The sequence below is a fragment of the Drosophila hydei genome, unplaced genomic scaffold (genome assembly GCF_003285905.1).
Source record: "Drosophila hydei strain 15085-1641.00,03,60 unplaced genomic scaffold, DhydRS2 tig00000001-arrow-pilon, whole genome shotgun sequence".
NCBI classification, from domain to species: Eukaryota; Metazoa; Arthropoda; class Insecta; order Diptera; family Drosophilidae; genus Drosophila; species Drosophila hydei.
Window position 1 is genome coordinate 9,229,906 of NW_022045643.1, and position 24,377 is coordinate 9,254,282.

Genomic DNA, 24,377 nt, shown 5'->3' on the forward strand with positions numbered 1-24,377 from the left:
AAGAGGGAGCAGGGACTGACGGCTTTCAAAATTAAACTTAATTGTTCTTTAAGCTTATCTTTCAATTAAAAGCTTGAAATATTTAATTAATCGAATCTAAGCAAAATATTTTACATTCTATACGTTAGCAGTTCCTCCTTCTATTACTCTTAAATCCACTTCTACTCCTTTTACTAATACTTTTAGTTGCATTTCTGCATCTTTTACTAATACTTTTAACAATACTTCTATTGCTACTACTATTACTATTACTACTATTTATACTCATAATTTTACTTCTCCTCCTACTACACACAATGCTACTCTACTTATACCAATCATTTAACTTCATCCTAAAGTTGAGTAATTTTTTTCGTATCAGACACTTACAGCTTGTTTTTAGCGACCTGCAACACATTCATTAGTCTCTGTCTGTTCGGGTCTCTCAGATGTAGCATCATTAACATTGCTTTTCACACTTTGCGGCATTGTTTCCTTCTGGTCATTGGCCTGGTCTGTCCGGGTCGGAGCTTACGGTTGGGTCTCTTGCCTTTGGGGCGCATTCAATAAGAAGAAGTGTTGCGCGAAAAACCTTTCTGTCATTTGCCTAGGTCTGAGTTTTTTACTTTTTTTTCACGCTCTCTCAAATTATATTAATTCGAATTAATGAATTTAATTGCCACTAATTAGTGGACACCCAGTGCCGACATCTTGAGACCCTAATGATAGCGACCGCTATTCGAAAATATCTCTTTGTTCTATATAATTATTGTGGATACCAAAATTTGCTATGTTCAATCAAGAGTTAAGCTCTTCGCCAGAAGCCACAAATAACTTAAATAAACAAAAATGGAAACTTATTAAAAATACAGCTAAGAGCAAAATTGGAGTCTGCAACCGGTGACTAGAAAATACCCTATTCTAAGGGTCTTGAAGAGAGAAGCAAGTAACTAAAGTTGGGTTTCTACTATTTGTTCTACTGCTACTTCAACTACTACTGCTACTTATTACTAATACTCTTATGACCACTCTTTCTATTACTCTTGCTACTACTTCTACGAATATACTACTACTACTATTTATATTTATTTTTATATTACTAATTCTAAGTACTTCTAACACGTAATTACAATTTCAACTGTAGTTTATCCATATGTCTTAGTCATATTTTTATTTCTATTTTTATTATATATCTACTATTTGTACTAATCTTTCTACCCCTTGTTATAATTCATCTTCTATCATTTCCTTGACTCTTAAAAATAATTTGCATTCATGCAATAAATTTAAATAGAATTTCAAAGTTATTTTATTTTATTTTTCCCATGTAATGAATTTCAGTATTTGCCCAAACAAATTGGCAAATTTCGTAAATCAGGAATCGAACACCTTCTGCAACACGTAGCCACAGACTTCCCTCTATGCCTTTGTCTAAACAAACATATGAAATTGTAATCAAACATATAATCTGCAAGAGGAAAAAAGCTATGAAAAAATTCATGTAGATACAGAAGCCGCACAAAGCTGGACATAAAAAAGCCATACAAAAATATAAAATACTTTTTAACTTAGTCGAACTGTTGATGCTCTAACTGTTTAATAGAGTATCCAGTTCAGATACACATCTATACGCATAATGTTTTATCGTGAATACCCTTATGTAGAGTGCTAGACAAGCGCCAAATTGTAAATGTAATCAAAGATATGGAGACAACAATGTCAACGACAGCAGCAGCAGCAGCTCTAATGACAACAACAACTACAACAACAAGTTAGTTTGAAAACTAAAGCTGAAGCTGAAGCCGAAGCTGAACAGAAGCCACGCCAATCGCAACATCTAGCCGCGTGTACCGCATGTAGCCAAGTGTAGCTACAACATTGCTGTATCTCCAACTGCGTATCTGTTGCTGCTGCTGCTGCTGCTGCTGGCGTTGTTGCTGCTGGCGACTCACGCACGCTTCACGCTTTTTGTTGTCGCCAGTCGTCGCAGTAGTTGGCAGCCATTTTAGCTACCGGTTTTACGCGTCAAAGTGCGCGTAACTTTTGCCGCATGCCACGGCGCATATTGTTGTTGCTGCCGCTGTTAGCTGAAGTTGCAGCAATTGTTGCTGCTGTTGATATTGCTTTTGTTGTCCTGATAGTTGGTCAAGAGCTGTTGGCCAACTGGCAACTTTGTTAATTTTGCCCTTTTGTTTAAGTTTCAATTTTGCCTTTGCTCCAGAGAACATCGTTTTTTTTTAAACTTCGAATTTATCAATATGGTCAGTCTAAGAGTGCTTTATATGGTTACTCTAAAATTGAGTTGGTGGGAAGTGAAGAAAATTGTATAATGCAAATTTATAATAAATATATATTAACTCAAAAAAATTTATATTTTTATATATTGTTTTTAGTTCCGAAACTAACAAAAAATTTTCATTGATTAAAATTTAAATAAAATGTAGAATATTTGCAAATTTTATCAAATTTAAACATTACTTTAAATTTAAAAAAATAGATTAAATACTTTTTTAATTTTGTAGTAATTTTTTAAATTTAAAGCTTAAATAAGCTTTATTTTTTTTTTTTTAGGTATTATTTAAAATAATATATTGTGTTAATTATTAATAATATATTATTTTTAATTTACTTTAATGTTAATTTTTATTGCATTTTTGTAATATGCTCGTACTAATTATGTCTAAGAATTCAATAGGGAATTCAAATATTTCTCTATTAATTCGATTTTATTTGTGCATTCTTTATTTAAATTCCATTTAATATGCATTTTCATGAACTTATTTTTAATTCACATAATATTGTTTTTGGTGTTTTTTCTTTCTATACATGCAACTCTCAAAATGCTGTCCATTATCCATTGCTTCATTCCTTCAACTCCTCATGCGTCTTTTGCTCACCTATTCATATAGTTTTCTATTGTCTTTGCACTCACGAATTACTCACAGTTCGGGAGGAGGAAGCTTCTCACTCAATCGTTCTGCGAACTAGTCATGGAGTATGTGACCTGCATGTGCCATGTGCCATGTGCCATGTGCCATGTGCCTCCACCTCCTGCTGCTCCTTTGTTTTGCAATTCGTTTGGCATTTCATTACATTCGTTTTCTCGCTCTCTTATTGCGAAATTCATTCATTTGCTTTGCTATCGCGCAAAAGATTACTTGGAAACTGTACGGAAAAACGTTTGTGAAATTCTTTGCTTTCACTATTTGATTATATTTGCTCCGATTATTAGATTTTCGAGCTTTAAGGATATTTTGTGCGCGTCTTTTGAGGCATTTCCTGCTAACAAAGTGCTGCCTAGCAAATTTCTGCTGACGCAATGCATTAGTGCAGCTGATCTTGGCTCCAGCTACTGTCGAATTGCTCAGCCCCACCACATCATAAATCATTCATACGCAGCTTTTTTTGTGCCACTCGATAAGTCGTCGTCGTCGTCGCCGAGCTGCCCGCTGCCAAATGCTAGCTAATGCAATGCCAGTCTTCAGCCAAGTCCCACAAGTCGTCTTGCAACCGGCCAGGCCTGGATAAATTATGTTAATTCCATAGCTGCTAGTCGGTTATATTATTTTTCCCTCTCTCTTTCTCTTCCTCTCTCTTTCACTCACTCTCTACGATAATAGCTTGACAAATGAAAGAAAATGTACAAGTGAAAGAACTTGTTAATAGAACTTGGTAATACCCTAGGCAACCAGAACTTTATATAATAAATTACAATTCTTTCAAGCAGCACAGCAATGCATACCTCTTCAGCACTTGTCCGCAGGGTATTTGCTGCCCTGCCAAAGAGACAACTCAAACTGGAACACGACTTTGTCTTGCAGCATATAAATTGCAAAAGCGCAACAAATTGTTAATTTTCTTTTCTTTCAATGGCTGCTTTTTCCTCTAGCTCCTCTGCCCCTCTCTGCCTCTCCGGCTCACGCTGGCAGTCACAGTCGCAGTCACATTCATTCGTCTCTGCGCCTTGTTGTTAATTTACATATTTTTGTGTCACAGATGGATTTATATTTCTTTCTTCTTTTTAACAAGCGTAAAAGGCAAAAGACGGAGAATGAAATAAAATTGTTAAGAACTTGAAAGCCAACTGTTGACCAGGCTTACTACAGTTTGATATTTATTTAAAATGCCCTAGGCTCATTTTCGTACATCATGTGACAATAAAATATATATATTTTCAATACATTAAATAGAGTTTACGGCAGATCCTACTGAAAACTAATCCAAAATTGGAGACAGCAAAGCTCAGGGCAGAATTTAACACTGTTTGTTATGCCTCCCATACGGACATACATATTGGCATTTAGCATAAATTAAATATTAGCTTTTGCATTGAAATATCTCCCTGTGTGTGAGAGAGAGAGAGAGAGAATATATATATTTATGCAGGTGATTCATAGGCTTTTGCTGTCCCAAAATGGCAAATCCATCAAATGAGCTGCCAACGCGTTGCACAGTCAATACAAATTGATGTGTCCCCAACTCAGGGTCTGTCGCTGTAACGTTTATTTACTTAACGAAAAGTGCCGGCAAGAGAGGAGGGAACGGTGAGAAAGGTGGAGAGAGGCGTAAAGGTATACAGACAGCCAGACTATTCGTATCTGTGAGCATTATTCAATGTTTGCTGCGAACGTGCGCAAATTACAAATTCAATGCACGTAGCCAAAGGCGGCGAGGCTTTAGGCAAAGTTGGTAGCTGGAAGATGGTAGCTGCTGGCTGGCTGGCTGCTAACTGTTGGCTGACACTGTTTACGGAACGCCATCATCGTCGCCTCTTGGGCAAAGGCAATGGCAACAGCTCTCAACCAGCTGACGACACATTAAAATAATGTATTTTTAAATTTAACATTAATTGTCGCTGAATGGTTTCTGAATGGGCTGCCTTTGCCTTTTACCGTTATGTAGTATCTCTCCCTCTCGCTCTGTTTGTCTCTTAAGGAGTGCCGAAGACATTTATCCCCTTCAGCCCGCTGTGCCCAGTGCATTAAGTCATCGGCAAAGATTTTCATAAATCGTTTCGGCTCGTTGTTAATGTTTTCCATCTTTTTTTATTTTTTTTGCATATAACGAAAATATGTTTTTTATGGCTTTTGCCATTTTGCATGCATTAGCGACTGTCTGCATTGCTGTATGAGTAGTGTAACGTGGGTTGCGTGGCGAATGCGGGGGGCGTAACAGGAAAGCCTGTTTAAATGGAAATATTTGATTGTGTTTGCACAGCACTTGCGAAATTGCAATGAGCTCATTTCGGTGAGACATGCACTAAGGCCGCAAAGATGAGAAATATAATACTTTACAAAAGCTTTTTCAATATAAAAGCAGGCAAAATAATGGAAAATTAATAAAGGAAACGATTTCATTTGAATCTCCCTTAAAAGTTTATTTACTCATATATATATATATATATATATAGTAAAGAAAATAAAATGTTCAAAGTTGCAATGAAAGAAACTAAGAGTTATCTAGATGGTAGGACCCGACTCAATCAAAGAATACTTTAACGACATAAGGGTTCTTTATTTGTGAATATTATGTAAAGAAATTAAATCATGTTTCTGAAAATGATCATAATTGCAGAAATTTACATAATTTATTTTATTATTGACGTAACTGAAATTGTTGTTATTAGGTAATGATATTTCTCAATATGGTAATTATTTCAATTACTATGATCATTATTATAACAATCGCTGAACCTTATGAGTATAATTACTCTACTTAATAAGCTCATGAACTATTTAAATATTTTCTACAATTAAAAGAATAAGAGAAGCCTTCCACTGCTCTGCATTACTGCCCATTTGACTTGGCTTTATATGCTCCATCCGGAGGTCCCTCTCTGAACTAGATCTTACACTTGATTCGATTAAGTGAGAACTAAGTGTACCCTCTGCAGATTGAAGCCTTCTATATATAACACTTTTAAGCACCTTCTATCGTTTCAATGTCAAATGCATAACCAAGGTTGGATCTAAATTCAAATAGACAGTTAGATTGACAAGCGGAAAGGCAAACAAAAGTGGACATAGGTTAGACTTCCTCACCTTTAAAGAGGCTTGCCACGTCTCCCATCGCCTGTTAAATACATTTGCGTCGATCCATTATAACCAGAAGACCTTTTCTAATGGGTAATAATTTGAATACGCACTGCCAAGACAAACAAACAATATACAAATATATAACCTTTTCCATACCATAAACCTTGACCAAATTCTATTTTCTTGATTAAAAATCTGGGGCATACCCTTTCGGCCTATTAAATGCAACTAATTGCCCCGGAAGCTTTAACAATGCGCTCAGTTTAAATTAGTTTTACGAGTAGTTTTGTGCACTTGCTAATGCCGTCGGCATTGAAGGCAATTATCGGGTGTTAAGCCCGTGCCAAAACCTCGCTCACTTTACATTCGACATTTACAGCGGGCAGTTAATGTTCAATATATGGCCGTAAGTGGCCATCCAGAAGCTGCAGCCGGAGTGTTCTCCACTTTCATTGGATTTGCCTAACAAGCCATAATCATGTGGTGTGCTGTATTTAATTACTGCCCGAATGCGTATTCGCATTGCAAATTAACAAGGGTTAAGGGGAGGGATATGTATATATATATATATATATCTTTGTGTGGGGTATCAGCTTCAGCTTCAGCTTCAGCTTCTGTTTCGGCAGCCACAACGACATCGTCTCAGCTGCGCTAAATTCTAATGCGCCGTAATGCCAAACACAATTGAGTCATTAAGCCGCAATCTAATTAAGACCAAAAATGTGAACGGCTCTCCAGGAAAAATACTAAAAAAATAAGAAAAACATGGCTGAGGCTGAGCGGATAAGCAAAGATGCTCGAGTTGCTCTTCCCGCTTTGACCCCCAAAAGTCTAGCTAAAAGGTAAGCGCATAAAAAATATATATATATTCGCCTCTTTACGGCAGTTTAACGTGACCATTTTAGCAACCATTTTGTTTTACATTTCTTAGCCAAGATTTATTTCGTGTCGGCTTTCGACCACGTAGGTCATTAAATTGCTTAGAAATCGCGGACATCAACTTTCCGGCTGCTCAGCTCGTTTTTAAATGAACCACAAAATGACTGTGAAACGGGCGGCACGCACCGTCTGCTAAGCCCAAGTACAATGGGCAAAAAATGTCAATTTGTGAACAAAAAAAAAATTATTTTAATTATTAATTATTTTACAGAAATATAAATTAATTAATAATATAATTTAATAATTAATAAATATAATTTAAAAGAAACAGAAAAAATGGCATATGGCACATAATTTAAAAATGTATGTATTAACTAAAATACTAAGTTCTAAAATTTGTACGCATTGAAACTTAATCAAAAATAAATCAGAAAAAAATTATTTATAAAATATTTTGAATTGTAATAAGAATTCTTTTATAAATTTGTTCAAGGAAATTAAATTTAAAACATTTAATGATATTATTTGCTCAATAAAAAACTGAATTAAAAAATATTTAAACATTTTTAAAAATAATTTATAGCTATTTGAGGGTAGCAGCAATTATCTAGTCTATCCAGTGTAAGGCTTATATATCTACTCTAAGTCTCAAGTAAATATAAATTGAATTCCTAGAATTTTATATTACTTTATCAGTATTTCAGAATTATTACAATTTCAATTCCTTTACTCAATATCTGTTAATATTATTTTTCAGATTTCCACATAAAATATTTGAGTACTATATTTTATTTTGCTTCCCACTATTTTGCCGCTCATAGGGTTCTTTGGGTTTGTTACTTGGGGCTTTGCAGCATCGAAATAGATACAGTTAATGCCACAAAATGATGTCTAATGACGGTTTCGTCTTACATGACGAACACTGACGGCTGCTGCTGTTGTTGCTGTGGCTAAAGCCGAGACCGCATTGCCTTTGGGCTTGGTTAGTTTGTGTATCTATTAAGTGCTGGTAATTTATAATATGCCTCAAGTGGACTACACAGGTTAAAGTTCAATGTTGTTCTCCTACTCGCCTTCCGGTAACTGTAGCTGTCTCTCTCCCTCCCTCTTGTCTTATGAGATTATTAATAAGCCATTGGATGACGCACTTACCTTCAACTTTGGCCAGAGCCAGCACGGATATGGTTTGAAGTGCGGGCACCGCCCAGGCAACCAAATGGAATAAATGAGATTTATTTTCAATTGCCTCGTGGCCCCATTTAAGGCCAGCGGCCAGGAACCACGCGAAAGCCAAACATGACCACCAAGCAAACGCGGCCATGCAACAAAAATACAATGCCATGAATAATACCGTACAGGAGGTTGTCTGGCGATGACCCTGCCAAGGAGAGAGGCAGATAGAGGGAAGTTGGTTAATAAAAAATAAAATTCATTTCACCTGCTCCACACTTACCTGCGTTATGGTGGACATCATCTGCAGTCGGCCCAGCTTCACTGGCGGCGGAAATGGCTCACGGCACGACACCGAATCGCCCGCACCCAATCCGGCCACATAGGCACAGCCAACGACGAGATAGCAGACGGCCAGAAAGACGATCGCCCGCTCGGGATAACGAAAGCGGGACGAGTCTATCAAAAAGGTGAGCACCTGCAGTCAGTAAAACAACAAAATTAAATAAACATATTAATTATGCATTTTACAATTAAATCACTTTGTAATTATATAAATATGTAAGAAAAGATGCCGCTGCGTTCATTTTATTGCCAACTGGCTTAAAAATGCATTAGGCATTGGCTGGAGGGAGAAGTTGAGGCCTGAGTCTCGGGACTTGGTCATTAGGCACTACACATTAGCTGATTGTTGTGCAATTTATTTGATCTGAGCTCATTTGTAGCTCATGTTTCTGGCTAAACGAGTTGGCCCTAATGAGACTACAGCCAAGTCCTTGGCCAGCCCAGGCATTTAGGACGCGATTTAACTAGGCATAGCCAGAGCAATTTGTATATATATATGTATATATATATATTTGTATTTAATACTTTGTATTTAATAATGCTATAAGGCTTTATTTCGCATTGCTTTGGGAGCTGTACACACACCCACAATTGCCTGACAATTCGTAAGGCTTTAAAGGCAATTTCCAATTAAATGGCTCAACCACTTTGACGAGCCACAAAAGGCAACTCAACTGAATTCAGCCCACCCACACAATTCAACACATAAGCCGCCATAAAGTAGAGCTGCAATTGGCTAACTCTCATCTTCCATCAGCCAAGACAGCGGCTGTGGCTCTGCCTCTGGCTTTTGCCAGCTAATTACGCACAATTTAAATGAATTCATTACCATTGAACTAAGCCTGGACTGAGCCTTAAATCTTTTGGCTCTTGTCTCTTGCTTCTTGCCCCTAACGTGCCTAATCAGTGCCCTCCAAGCAAAGCCATATAATTTGATCATTACAAAACTATCAGTGGAGCTCTGCAGCACTGCTCCGCAGTTGTTTTCCATTGCATAATGTGCTGCTATTATTATTACGACCAAGAAACATTTGAATTATTCATAGATGTGTAACACACGACCCAATTGTCGCTAGGCGCAACTTCTCATTTGTATGAATTTTCTAGCTTTCATATGTGTAGAACACTTTTAGGGTATATGGGGTCTGTATGTGTTATGTGTCTGACTGTGTGTAGAACCTTTATAAGGCCTACTAAATTCCAATCGAGAGGTAACTGTACTATTTGAAACGTTTTTAAAATATTCTAGCATATAAGTAGAAAGAAACCGCATTTAAAATTTCACTTTTTCACTCCAATTTTCTTTGCACTTCACACACTTCCCAAAGCATATCTTTGACCTCTTGTTTAACAATTACAGGGTATTACTGAGCTGTCTATATACTCTTCACAAGCTAACGTTCTTCTGTCTTAAGTTATAGTTCTGCCATGCCTATGTCTAATTCCCGCCCACGTCTTAACGTCTAGCTCATTTACATGCAAAATTTATGCCTGAGATTTGTGGAGCGCGCGCGCGCTCGAGTGTCTGTGTGTCTGTGTCTCTCTGTGTATGGGGGAGTTTTTGTAACGCATTTGTTGACATACACAAGGTATATAAAAAGCAGAAAAAACACACACATGCAGACACACAACAAAATTGAATTGAATTGTTTATTTATGCCAAACAATTCAGGAAAAGGATTGCGCAGACACAGGTCCCGCAAAAGGCAAGGGTTACGCGACGTCTATTTTAGATGCTCGCTCTGCCACTTCAAGATTATATACAGATACAGATGTATGTATATATATATACCTCACACTCTGCTGGCAATTTGTTATGCCACGCATGCTGTTCATTTGTAGTGAGGGGCGTTGGGCGTGGCCGCTTGTAGGTGTGACTGCTGAAATTGTAGCTACAAATGAACTGAAATAAGCAAGCGCAAAGGCAAAGCGAAAGCCAAACCAACGAAACAGTCGGAAACAGTCATCAGAGTCGCAGCTCCCCTTTGGTACTACTCCACAGTTACACCTCCCCCACCCAGCCCCTACTCACTATCTCTGGCAAGCGACTAAGCCAAAAATTATGCGTTACTCGAGCTTCAGCGCTTGGCTCTTGTTGTCTTCTCATCGTCGTGATGGGCGTGGGCTGCGCTTTGATAAACACGGGGCGTAGTTATTCAGTTTCCGGCTGACATTTAACTACGTTCATGATACGAACAGCAGTCAAGGAAGTTCACTTGCAGAGAGGCAGCAAAAGCTGAAGAACTCACCATAATGAAAATTTGTGTTTTTCGGAAAAATTTTAAAAATTTCTCTGATGTTATTGCTGACTAAGTTCTTGTTCTTGAAACTTTGCTTATCAAAAAATAATTTTTTTTAATGATCCTTTGATATTTTGTTAAAAAATAACAGTATTTACTTTGAGCAAAATTGATATAGAGTTTTTCCTATAAAAATACATTGTTTTTTTATTTAATTAATTTTTATCATTAATTTAACTATAATATATTATTAAATTGACTTACATAATACTTCTATATTTATTACTTACTCCAAAATATTTTACTGTTTTTATTATGTAGTTTCATTTCAAATTCCATTCTACTTATTTTATTCTACATTTTCTCTCCCATACAATTGCGTGTTGGATTTCCCTCACACAGTTGTCAACAACTTTATTTGCCTTCTTTTAGCCTATTAAATACCACCTAAAGTCAGCTCTCTTTAATGCGTTAATTTTAAGCACCATCTTTGTTCGTTGCCAACTCCCAGTGGATTAAGCCCATTCAGCCCACGCAAAGTGTGACCACACCTCTCCCAAAAGCCGAAATTTAATGTTTAATTTCAATTTCAACGCCGCTGCGGCTCATAAATTTTCTAAAACTAGTCATTAAAAACAGTCAAAAACTAAACCGTACTGCCCCCTCCCTCGCACAGCTTTGCTTTACTCTTGTCCAGTGAGTTTTGCATAAATTAAATTAAATTCTTTTTCGTTATGCTCTAACGTTTTGTTTGTAGCGTTTTTTATTTAAAATTCAAACCAAATGACTACGTCATTTGCATACTGCCAAAGAGACAACAACAATAGGGAGGGAAGTGGGGGTGCTATAGGGGGCCTATATAGTTATACCCTCTATCCATTGAAAACGGAGAGTGAGGGTATATTGGCTGTGGTAACGTGTATGTAACAAACAGAAGAAGACGTGCTGCACAGCATAATGATGCAAGACTCTTCACCTGAGAATTCCCATTCACTTATCGATATTTAATATCATCGATTTTTCTCATTTCCCAATAATATTCAAAATCAAACTTTAGATATTTTGTCATTTCTGGAACGCTTCAAGATTTATTGCGTATAAAGTTTCTCCCCAACTGTAAGCGAATAAGATTGAATGATTCACACAGCTACTCCTCACCGTGGTCAGGGTATCTTCTAGTCCGACACTTAAAACTGGAGCATTTTGACTTATTTTAGTTAGGGGGTGTTTCGGCGTCATCATCAATTTCAGCGCCTGCGATTAGCATAAAGCTTTGCACAGGTTTTTTGTGAATTTGTTGAAAAAAATAATTGCGGCATAAATTGTGGTAAATGTTTACGGCTACGTTTGATATTCTGTTTTTAGTTTTACAGAAATATATTGGACAGTCTATAGTTGTTGCTTGTCCGAACTCTTAAATGATTAAAAAACATAAAACGAAAAAAGATTGTTTATGTTGTCATTTAAATGTGCATATTTAACAAATGTTTATTATTATTTTCAACATATTTATGCAAATGGCAGTCAAACAACGAGAGTCGAGAGGCTTATTCAAAAAACGGTTTTCGGCTCTGGGCCCTATGTGTATATAGATATAAATGTATATAAATATTGTTAAAAACTTCAGGATCTGGTTGCAGTTACTTTCGTCAGCGTGACAGAGCATATTTGCACACATCCTGTGTCCGCCCCGCTTGTCTGTCTGCCAGTCAGTCAACATGCGCCTCAGTGAACTTCTGTTACAGGTTTTGTAATTAAGAAAACTCATCAAAGTCAACAACATGCCGACTGACTGACTGACTGACTGACTGGGTCGCCCGCTCGCTTATTTGTTGTCAACATTATCAGCGCTACTTGCCGTGTGTTACGATGTGTATGTCACACTATTCTAGTAGGTTGCATGCCCAGCCCAGGTCTGGTTCCCATTGGCAACTCATTGAGAGCCCATTACAGCGCCATTCATTTCCTTTTCGCTTTCGTTGTAAAACAAATGTCATGGCTTGACATGTCTCTCATCTCATTCCCAGCCCATGCTCATCTAATGCGTTTAATGAAAAAGGTGTTGATTGTTGACAGTTTTCTACCACTCTATATCCCACTCGCAGGGCGACATTCTCGTTGTCTCCAGGCGTTAGCTTGAGACTCAGATTCCACGGCATTTTATCTGTCAGGTTGTCAAAAGTCAAACGGCAAAGTTCACAGTCAGGTTACATAGTAAAAAATATTTGTTTGGTTTTAGTTTGAGTTGCGTTTACGTTTGCGTTTGCGGAATTGAAATAAATGTGTTTGTTTATATTCCAGTTGATACTCTGCTCAGCTAGACTCTGGCACACTAAGCCCCCAGGCACTGGCATCTGCAACTTTGTCATTCCAACCGACAAGTTTTCAATTAGACTAAAAAGAATGAAAAACTTTTCATTTTATTTTTTACTTTTCCAGTAGAGAGTAAATAGTAAATTGATATACTCTTACTGTCTTGACATAGTCTTAACTTTTGTTTATGCACTCAGCTAAAGTTTTGTATACCTCAAGTTAGAATAATATTTTAATAAAAGGAAATATATATATATGCATATATATATAAATAAATATGCATTTTATTAGCAAAATCTTCTTAAAATAATTTCATTATGAAAAGCTATTTTTCTGAATACTAAACGGACAGATGATACTAAGATAATTAAATCTGTAATTAGTTTGTAGTTTTAATGTTCTTTTAACAAAAGAGCAAGGTTATACTGAAGCATTAATTCATAATGCAGGCTATTAAATTTAAATGCAATTTTTTGGGCTAGAAAATACTATTACTAAATTATTTAGAAATTTGAATATGAAATATAAAAAAATTCACAAAATGTTTTTCATCTAGATCTGGTCTGAAAAATAAATAAAATAAATTCGATTTCAGATGCTTTTTGTTCCTAAACAATACAAGAAGTAGGGATTTTATCCATTATCATATTATCATTAAGAATTTTATATACCAACTAGTCAATGAACTGTCAAATGAACAACATTTTTGTTTTTTCTCTAAGGCAACATTAGCTCTCGTTAAGCGACACACACAACTTCATTTGCCAGACAATCGAATGTTAAGCCAAAATATCATCATGTTTTGCACAGAAAATGAGCAAAACAATCATTTCCATCATCAGCTATGTTGAGCAGGAAAAATGAAAATGGAAATGAAAATGGAAAATATACAAAGCTGAAAGTGAAAGCTGCTACCCCAAATGCAATATGCAAAATGAGCGCTTGGAAAACATAATCATTCTCATAAAAAAAATGAATGTAGAGCTGGGAGCTGGCAAAGGAAGTGGAGCAGTTTGGCAACTAAGTGGAAATAGGCAACAAAATAATCATTTTTCTACATACATATTGCGCAGTGTGATATGCGTGGCCACGCCCACAAAAAACAGAGAGAAATGCCACTGACAATGGGCGACAAATGACATGCAAGGCGAAATTTATTACAAAAAGCAAAAGAAAAGTGGGAAAATGCGAGAGGAAACAAGCAGCAGCAGCAGCAGCAACAGCAGCTATGCAAAATTTGTCGCACTGAAAGTGACAATGTTCTCGCCCCCACACACACACCACAGTATGTATGTGTGTGTGATGGATGTAGCTCAACTTTATGACATTCTGCAAGCCAACAACAGTTTTAGCTGTAAGTTAACTCCCAAACATCCGCCCACCCCACCGCAGATCGTACAAATTTGTGCTGTTGACTAAAATATTTGATAGATGTGTTCGCTAGCTCTCCACGACACTCCCCCTTTAAGCCCCTCTCTTTCAGACTTATTTCATTGTTTTTGCTTACTCTGGCCAAATTATGGCATTTCGCTCAGCCAAATAGATTTTTTATTCAAATTGAGCTTATTTTTTATGGCGCATGATACTTGATGGATATGTTGGTCTATATGATATTATATAAAGAGCGATGGGCTGCAGTCAAAAAGGTAACAAAGTTAAGATTGAAATTTCCACGAGAGACAAGGGTAAACATATATATATATATATATATGCATGTAATATATGGATATGCCTGAAATAAGGCAATAATTTGCATATGAGCAAAGCGTAAATTGCTTGAAAAGGGTTGGCTAATATGTAAATAAAGTCTATTTATGGTTCTGCGAATATTAAAAAATGATTTATATTGAAACAATATTCAATTTCGCTTGCCTGCGGTGTTTACTGATTGGTTAAAAAAAGTTGTTAATATAAAAAAAATGTTAAAAATGATGCACAAGTCAGCATAACTATCTTAATGCTTAGCTTTTCTGCTTAACTTTTTAATTTAATTGAAATTTAGTATAAGCTCGTTGCCATTTGTGGCTTTTCAGCTATGCAAGACTTCAGCTATAACCGGAAGCCTTTTTCAGTCATAATATTTATTTGCCTTTGTTCACAGACTCCCTGCCTCCCTCCCTCAGTCTCTCACTCTCTGTTATTTTCAATGCCAACACACAATCATCTTTTATGCAAGCGACGTGAAAACAAGCCAAGAGGCACGCTACACGCCCACCTGCAGCCAAAAGCAAATAAACAACGAAGCAGTTAGAGCAAGCATATTCGAGTTGATATGAAACAGAAGTTATGCAGCTATATGAAAGGCGAAGGCAGAGAGTCTTCCCCAGCTCTGTTTAACCATATGTTTTGCCAAGCTTATTGAAAAATATGCTCTGACAGGTAATATGTCAATGCGTGGGATTGGCCAAAGTGCCAGCGTCGTCTCCGCAGTAACATAATAGAACCGGCTGCAGGAGCACAGACAGAGGAGGGGCTGGCATCTGATGGTTAAGGATATATATATATATATATGCAAAGCTTCGTTCGGGCCCCTCAAGGCATGTTCTTAAGCCAAAAGAAAATATAGCAGCACTCAGTTGAGAAACCTGCGCAAACAGCAGCAGCAAGGATAAGCTTAGGTAGTGGGAGGTGTGGGGAGTACTGCAGTTCTGTCTCTGATGATTTATCGCCGTCAAATTGAAAATTGAGTGCCTGACATTGTGGCAGGGACGAGCGCGCATTAATATTAAGTTGAAAATAAAAAGAACTGTCGTTCGTTCACTTACCGTAAAGAGACAACTGGCCACACAGATTGCTGCCCAGGAGCCAACCCAGTAGCGCAGCACGGTTCGCTCGCGTTCCGGAAAAAACATCGCATGACATGGGGCTCCGCAATCATGTAGATCCTGTAAGGAGAAGCCCCATTCAAATGGGAATGCAAAATACGTAATGAGTAATGCGAATTGACTAAGTGAAGCGGCACAACGGAAATTAATTTTCTGCGGTGCGTAATTAATTAGACTTTGCATTTAACGAATGCTCTTCTGACAACAATAACAATCTGTGCACGTAATAGAAGTGAGTGACACAGAGAGAGAGAGAGAGAGAGACAGATCCGAAGAGAGAGAGAAAGAGAGAGACTGAGCTATGTTATGGCTTGTCTGTACGCCACGGCGCAACACTTCATCATTAATTAATAATTTTAAGCTGCCTGGCAGCGGGCGGCAATTGTCGTAAAAAGCAAATTGAAATTTTTAATAAAAATTAAATTGTTGGCTAAGAGAGGGTAGCACAAATTTCAGAACATTTTTGTAGTTCGACAAGAAAATCCTTCTTGCATACTTTTTAACTATTTTATTTATATAAACATTCTTTCTATATGTCTACTACAACGTTATCTAAACTCTGGCAAATTTACACAAATTTTTAACTAAATTACACATAAACTAAATTTCGTAAAGTTTGTCTTCCTTTTTCCATTTTTCTGTTTAAATCTCTCTCTTAGTCAGTGTTTCTCCCTTCTTTCTTGCTCTCTCTGTCTGACCCACTAACAGTCTTGTCTCGCTCTTCTATATCTAACTTTTTGTCCCTATCTCTCTCTTCATCTGATTTCTGCAACATTCTTACTCTCTCTTCCCCTTTCTGTGGTCTTCCTGCTACATTTGCTCTCATTATAATTTTGTCGCTCATTATTTTCATTTATTTTTAAATTTCATTCATTCATGGATTTTTTTTCTCCATGGATTCTTTTCTCTCTCTCTCTCTCTCTCTCTCTCTCTCTCTGTGTATATATATCTTTATATTTCTTATAGCTAACTCTTTCACAGTCGTCTTTCTATAATTTAAGCACAGGGTATCTTGGAATCAATCAGCTTAAAATAAGTCCTCCATGGTTTTTTCAATAAACATATTCTGTACATTCATATTAATTACTTGTTACATATTAATGTATATTTATATTAAAATATAGCAATTAAATTTAAATTTATCAAAATTCAAATTAAGAAAAAAAGAAAATTTAACGATTATGAATAAGTAATCAAGTAGAAGTTAAAGGTATTAAATTGTTTGCTTGTTCAATATACAATCTTTATAATATATTCTAATAAAAATATGCTAATAAACATATAGACTCAACAGCTCTGGCAAGTTTTTCACTTCTGAAACTTTTAAACTTTATTGAAATCTTGTTCCGTTTCAAATCAGATTTTAGTTAATTTCAGATTCACATTCCGTCTGAGTGTATAATTTTTATGCCAGTTACTTTGGCTGGCAATTTGGAGGCGCTTCCGCTGTTAGCAATGTTTTTTTTTTTGCAAGATTCAGAAGTTGTCTTCCTCTTCGGGCCTGAGTTGTTGCATGCGCCACAAATATGCGTAAGTATATCCCAGTCTTCCCTGGTTGCTTATCATTAACATCATTATATGAAATTTGTTGCCGGCTGCTGATGTTGTTGTTTATTTTCTGCGCTTCTCTTATTTGGGACCTGAGCTCGCGCCAGATAAAACGCGTTTAACGCGACGACGTCGACAGGTTCGCCCAGCCCACACTCCGCTCTAACCCTCCGTTTCGACTCAGTAAGAAAAAAAAACGCAATTTGCGCCGCTAACCTAACGATGATTGCCCCAAGTGAAGAGCAGAGGACCAACAACATCCAATCCAGTTGCAGGATCAGCGGGAAGCGCCTTTTAAATTTTTAATGGGAACTTCAAATAATGCCCTGGCCAAACACATAAAATTTTTCGGGGTTGCTCTTTGACAGAGGTTGACTGCGGCTATGGCTGCAGCGCCTCCTGCCCACAAACTGCTTAGTTTTGTTTTCCTTGCTGGCTCTGGCTTTAGACCATCAACAGACGAAGAGGCAGGCGGACAGCCAGCCAGCCGGCCTCTGTGGGGGCTTTGGCTGCATGTGAAATGAGCTCGACTCGAGTTGAGTCTCAGAGTTGCACAGAGATAGAGAGACAGAGAGAGAGAGAGAAATGCGTGAGGCAAACATTTGCAGATGTGTCGAGAGATTTGCATCAGATGCAGATACATTTCGTATTCGCAGTTGCCAGTCAAGAACAATTTTTGCAATGTTTGTTTGCCTTTCTCTCTGTGCGTGTGTGTGCGTGTGTGGCTCTATCTAAAATTCAAATCTCTTGTGCCATGGCAGGCGCTGTTGCCGCTCTTCACAATGCAATTGGCGGGGTTGTTTTACAGTGTGTTCACTGTGTCTGCGTGTAGTTCAAGGTTGAAGCTCCCCTCGAGCTTGGACGGACAAAAATAATCTCTAGCGTAATATCATTAAATTGCATTCATTGCCCGCAGAGAGCTGGCAGAGCTGATGAATTGCATGGGCAGGGCTGGGCACAGAGAGTTCAGGGCTGCAGTAGTTGTAGTAAAATTTCAGTTTGTTTGTGGCGTACTTTAAATGAACTCGGCAAGACAAACAGACGCCTCTTCTATGGCCAATTAAAGCACTCGAGCTTGCGGCATGCAACATCGTGCGGCAACAGTTAGAACAAAAACCCAAAAGACAACGTGGCCCAAAGGAGTTACAATAACAACAACTAGCACACTGACCACAACAAAAGCCTTGGGACTTGCACATTGCATTGTTAGGCCTGCTCGGTCTCAGTCTGGATACAAGTCACTGCCCGCATCTCTGCTCTGGCTCACCCCGCTCGCCGGCCACCGCCTGCGTCTCCTCTGGCGGCTCTAGTCCGGCCCATTGTTTTCGATTTTTATGAGGCATGTATAAATAATTGCGCCCAAAGGCCGCCGACATAAGTTTTCATGCCGGCCGCGTGGACGAACACCAACAGCAACAACGACTAAAACGCGACTAAACTGAAGTCCGTTGCCAGCTGCCACGCCCCTGCCCTTGCGCCCCGGCCACGCCCTTACTTTGCAACAAACAACATCTTCCATCTTGTTCTGGTTTTTCTCTCTCTTTTGTTTTGACTGCCGGCTACAAATGTAATAAAAAAATGGCAGCAGGCTGCAAGTATGAGCAGCATTTAAGGAGTTTTTAATTTATTATAAATAAATTTTATACAGAGACGAGGCCGGGGCAGGCACAGAGGTAGCAGAGCTCAGGTATGCTCAACGATGGTTGGAATATTGGGGGGCGTGTTGATGATGGGCAACCTGCAAATTATTATGACTAAAGTCAAGAGTCAGGCATAGGGCATGAAGCACAAGGCAAATGCGAAGGCACAGTGAAACGAAATCCGTTGTCAAGTCATAAAAATTATTAAGTGCAAAACTTATTCAATAAATTTTTAGAAAATTGTAACAGAAATGCTTATAAATAATATTTTCAAAATAAATAGAAAATTTAGACACTCAAGAAAATGCGGAAAATGAATAAATTGTTACAATATTTGTGGTCTAAGCTGTTTAAAAAATGAATATAAAACATAGCTAATACTTAAGCTAAGCTATTTGGATAAAGTTGTTCTAAGTTATATAAGCTGCTGAAACAATTTCTTACAATATATTAATTCTTAGAAACTTTAATTTCTTATATTTTCTTAAATTCTCTTAAACGTTTTCAACCCCTTTTCTTATATATCTCTCATACCTCGTCGAAAGTATTATATCATTACCTTTAAGCAACGTGTGACAGTTGTGCGAATAAAAAGTGTTAATGGCTTCAGCTCAGACTGCTTTAATAGACACACGCACGTTTTTCAAAGCAATTAAGATAAAATATTTGCTATTTTTTTGTGTTTGGCAGACGCTGTGGTCATAAAGTTGTCATTCTATGAAAAGCTAAACAAAATTTGAAGAAGTTTATATGAAACTTTCTATATATATAGACCAGTGTGGAACAAAAACTTTGGCCGTAGCGACTCTAGCTGAAGGCATTTAGCCACAGATTCATCATCAACCACCCGGGCCAAAAGCCAAAGCCATAGACAACCCTCGACAGCGTTAATGATAGCTGTGACTCTGTGTGTGTGTGTGCGGGTGTGTGTGTGTATTTTTGGGGGTGTTGCTGACGTTGTTAAAGTCAAAATAGACGGGCGAACAGACGGTGGAACTGTAGAAGCTGCAAGGCAAAAGATCTAAAGCATTGAGCGGATGTTTCCAATGTGCAATTCGATTGTCCTGAGGGTGGATTTTCGGGGCGCAGGATGTGTGCAGCACAGGATGGGCCTGTCGTCTAGTCTGCTCTCTATCTCTGTGTGTTTGTTTGTGTATGTGCTGCTACTGATGTCTGGCAGGTCCTTTGGGAAGGACGCCACGGCGTCGCACTTGAAACAACTGGCAAGGACAACAGGAAACAGCCTGTGCTGACAACAAAACATGCATTCGAGCATTGAATAAAATTTCGAAATAACAAAAGAAAAAATTGATATTCAATAATGCGACCGGAACGAGCACAAAAGTCAAGACGACGACGACGACGTGTCCAACAAGTCTTAATAAGCAATTTTATGCAGGATGTAGCCACAGACAGAGGAAGAGAGAAGGAGAGAGGGAGCGAGCAGGACCTGTTTGAGCCCGGGTTCAGGCAAAGGCGACAAAGTGTTAAGCGTGGTTGACCAAAACACCAACTAAAACGGCAACGAAATCAAAAATTGCGCTCATAATTTATTAATATTATCGGATGGGTCGCCAGCCAATGGTTCAAAAAATGAAAAACGAAATGCGAAAAACCACAGGGCCCCAAAAAGCTCAAAGACAAAGTTCGAGGGCCGCACAAATTACACATGTCGACACTTTATTAAGGACACTCCGAACTGAAACTGTGCTCGTGCCGCTGCCGCTGCCTCAGTCTCTGCCGCCACCTTTGCCTGACGATGGGTTCAACCATTTCGATGGCATATCAAAAAACATTTGCTTTTTGCGGTCCCTCAACGAGGCTGATCCTGAATCCACGGCATAGCACCGCCGGCTATAAAATGTCGACCCGTCCATATGTTTGCGGCATAAAAACCAGGCAGTAGGCGGGGCTACACCCCTTTTATTTTGCAGCACCAGCCAACTGATTTTCTTTTTGTCTCCTCTTACCGCTCGGCCTCCTCGCCCTCTCTCTCTGAAGTTGGCAGCTCCATCCAATTTGTTGTTGCTTAACCCTTTCATGGCCAAATTGTTAAGGCAACGTACAAATTATGCCCACAGCGATGAGGAGCGAAAACAACAAAAAAATTGCATATGGAATGCGCAGAGAATGGGAAGATATAAAAGCGGTTCGAGCGGCTTCTGCAGGGTAGGCGAGTCCGTTTTTTGGGCACATGTAAATGACAGAGGTAGGGGAATGATGGAATTTATAGCGGATCCTCTCAGCCTCTCGCTCTCCCGCTCAATCCCTCTCTGTCTACCACATATCGTGTAATTTGAATGGAAATTTATAATGAGCGACGTTTTAAAATTTATGTTGCCAAAGGTGACACAGCACGCAAATTAAGGTTGATGGAGAGTAGGGGCCAGGGCCCAGCCTTTAGGCTGTGTGAATGTTGTCGGCTCGTAAGAGAGCGGCAAAAAAAAAAATGAACGCAAGGTGTTGTAAAAGGGCGCCCAGAATTTATTCATATATCAGCACAAGCTGAAATGTATTTCATCTTCTGCGCATTTGTTTTCCTGGCTGGTTTTGCCGGGCAAAGTAATTAGCTATTGAAATTAAGAGCGAAAAAGGGTTTTGAATATGAATTAGAACGACCCTTCGTGGCTAATGATATAAGCCAGAAAAAAAGAGGGCTAAAAACATGCACGTACATGCGTATTAGGTGATTTCACATATATAAATATTAATTAATTTCTTATTCATATCTGAATTAAAGCGTGGAGATAAGCTTTAATGTGCACTTGAAGTGCTTCATAATAATTTATTTATTATAATTAGACACAGCTAGCCTTAATCCTCTCCATGCTACTTCTGCAGATCCCTATGCAAACTTTGCTCAACTTGAAGTCCCCACTGACTGCCACTCGAAGCGCCTTCGAGCAGAAATCTCAGTTAATGCCAGCTAAATGCTAACAACTTAAAACCAACTTAAAAGCGACTTAAAGAGCTATACTCACATTCCATACGCACTATATATAATATATACGATATATACAAATGCCATGTACGACGCTTGCCCTAAAGACTCCGGCAAATATTTATCGGATCGCTTTATATGCGACGCACGTACGCAGCGGGTGAGAGGGACGCAGTCGTGTTGCATACCGCATACAGAAAGACGGAAAGAGACAGAGGCAGACAGAGAGTGAGATGGACAACGTGACGTTGACACTCATACCACATGGACACAATCCAGTTGCTAGCGGTCACAGTCACGCAGCTGACGCATAGCAACAGCCACCACCACAGCAGCAGCAGCGGCAGCGGCAGCAGCAGCAACAGCAACATGATAACCCACATAATACAACACAAACCAATCATCCAGAAACAGGCTTCTACTTGAACATTAACCCAAAACAAATTAAACAATTTGTTGCGTCTAACCAAAAAAAAGAAGAAGGAAACGAAATTGTTTACGGCGGGAAGGCAACGTTTAAATACTCTTGCAGGACATGGAAGCAGATATAGAGAAATTAATTAAATTTATAGATTTTTATATTCATCGATCTATCTTTCTATATCTCCTCTATTTCTATATCTATATATATATATATATCTGCATCTCTTTAATATTAACAATAATTCATATAAAGCTGACTTATTACACACTCTCTAATCTTATAGAACAACTCTCTACACAGAGCAGAGTACAACCAACTGTAACTGTAAACGGCTGGCAACATGCACACAGGCAACATGTTGCAGACGCAATGTTGCACAAGTTGCTGCCAGACATTGAATTGATTTCAGCTTAAATGTTCAAATTTTTAGCTCCTGGCACGTTTTTTGCTGCCGCGCTGACATTGACGCTGACAGCGCCGGCGACTGCGATGGCGACGTTGGCAGGCTGCAAGCGCAGCAATTTTCGATTTGACATTTTGGCAGCTCTCTGTCTACTTTTCTAATTGCATTGCCTGTAGGCGGGCCGAGGCGGGTATAAAGTTTTAGGTCGTGTTAGCTGAGCTGGGGTCGAGCTCTGGACACGCTTCGCTTGGCAGCATCTTGTGCATAATTTGACATATTAATTTTTAGTTGGCCTGTCATGCGGCATTTTCTACAGTATGACAACAACTAATGAGCAGCAAGCACAAACGAACAAACTTTTAGCCGGGAGGGGGCTGAGAAGTTAAGACTCACACACACTCAACCCAACAAGACTCCCCCACACACACATAGACAGCCGCTGCAGCCTTGTCATTATGCTGTTTCTAAACTGTTTTTCTTTTCTATTTTTTTTTATTTTATGACCACATGTAGCGCAGCTCGTCAACGCATTCGCAGTTGGTGGCAATTTCTTTGAATTTTCTTTTTAGCTTTATTTTGAATATGCCCTGTAATGGAGTGCGTCAGAGAGGGCATAGTAATTTTAAGCAAAGGAAAAATAGTGTGATCTTATTCAGATCATATAAGAAATAAAGAGAAGTGAGGAATATGTGTGTAACTTTTATATAGGGCCCAGTTGTATTACATACTCCAATCATCTCTTAGTAAAGCATATCAGACTCTCAACTACAGAGTAACTGTTAGTCGAGTAAAGTTTCATATTTTCTTTTCAGTGACATATTTTCCTATATTCTTGATTCTATTCGAATGCTCTTGTGCTCTGCTTTGGACATTTAACGTCAACTTTTCCAACAACAATTTTCCTTTGCCTTGCGCTTTGTCTTCGCTTTGGCTACGTTTACCCAGCGCGCCACGCCGCGTCGTCTGCGCCGCATAATTTAATAAATTTATGAAATTTAATAGACAGCAACGTGTTCGGTGGCCACAAATTTGCGGTGGGTCTTGAAATTTATATGCCAAAGCTGACGCTGACGCTGACGCTGAAGCTTTAGCCGCCGAGTGGGCGTGTCAATGTGTTGCAGTTGTGTTTGCCGGAGCATGAAAATGATTATACTTAGACCGTGTCTAGAAAATATAGCTCTTAAAGACTTGCCAAAGAACTTCAAGCAACAATGGAAATTAATGCTGTAGCCTATTAGACGGCTTAGGAAGTCTTTTTCTCAGTTTATAGAACTAAGTATTATAGTGGGATTTTGAATGGAATTAAGTTTATTAAAGGCACGCAGAGTTGGCTTTGGTGTAGGATGATGTAGGACTAAGCTGATGGCTTTTTCTTAGCCTAGTTTGGCGGGTTGTTTCTAACTAAATTTATAATATGATTGAATTGTAATATTATACTTCCCTGCATAAAAAATCCAACCATATTTAATTTAAAAACCTTCTTAAGCTCTTCATTATCCAATTGCTCAGTACCTCCCACAGCTGCCCAACTACCCATGCGGCTTGCTTAAATCGCTTATAGAGCTGGACTAAGCAGGTTTAGCTCTTCTTTTATTTTTTGCTTTCTTGTCTGTAATGCCGTATCAAACAGTTTAA

At 38.4% G+C, this 24,377-nt stretch overlaps 1 protein-coding gene across 1 annotated transcript in view; it reads right to left on the reverse strand.

Moving 5' to 3' along the window:
• The window catches only part of LOC111603338 (frizzled), a 110,642-nt gene that overhangs the window by 56,013 nt on the left and 30,252 nt on the right, over nt 1–24,377 (reverse strand). The window contains exons 2-4 of the mRNA XM_023320875.2: nt 15,727–15,846; nt 8,347–8,541; nt 8,046–8,271 (exon numbers count right to left, since the gene is read on the reverse strand). Of these exons, the coding sequence (XP_023176643.1) occupies nt 8,046–8,271; nt 8,347–8,541; nt 15,727–15,846 (541 nt within the window). The remainder of the gene's footprint in view (nt 1–8,045; nt 8,272–8,346; nt 8,542–15,726; nt 15,847–24,377) is intronic.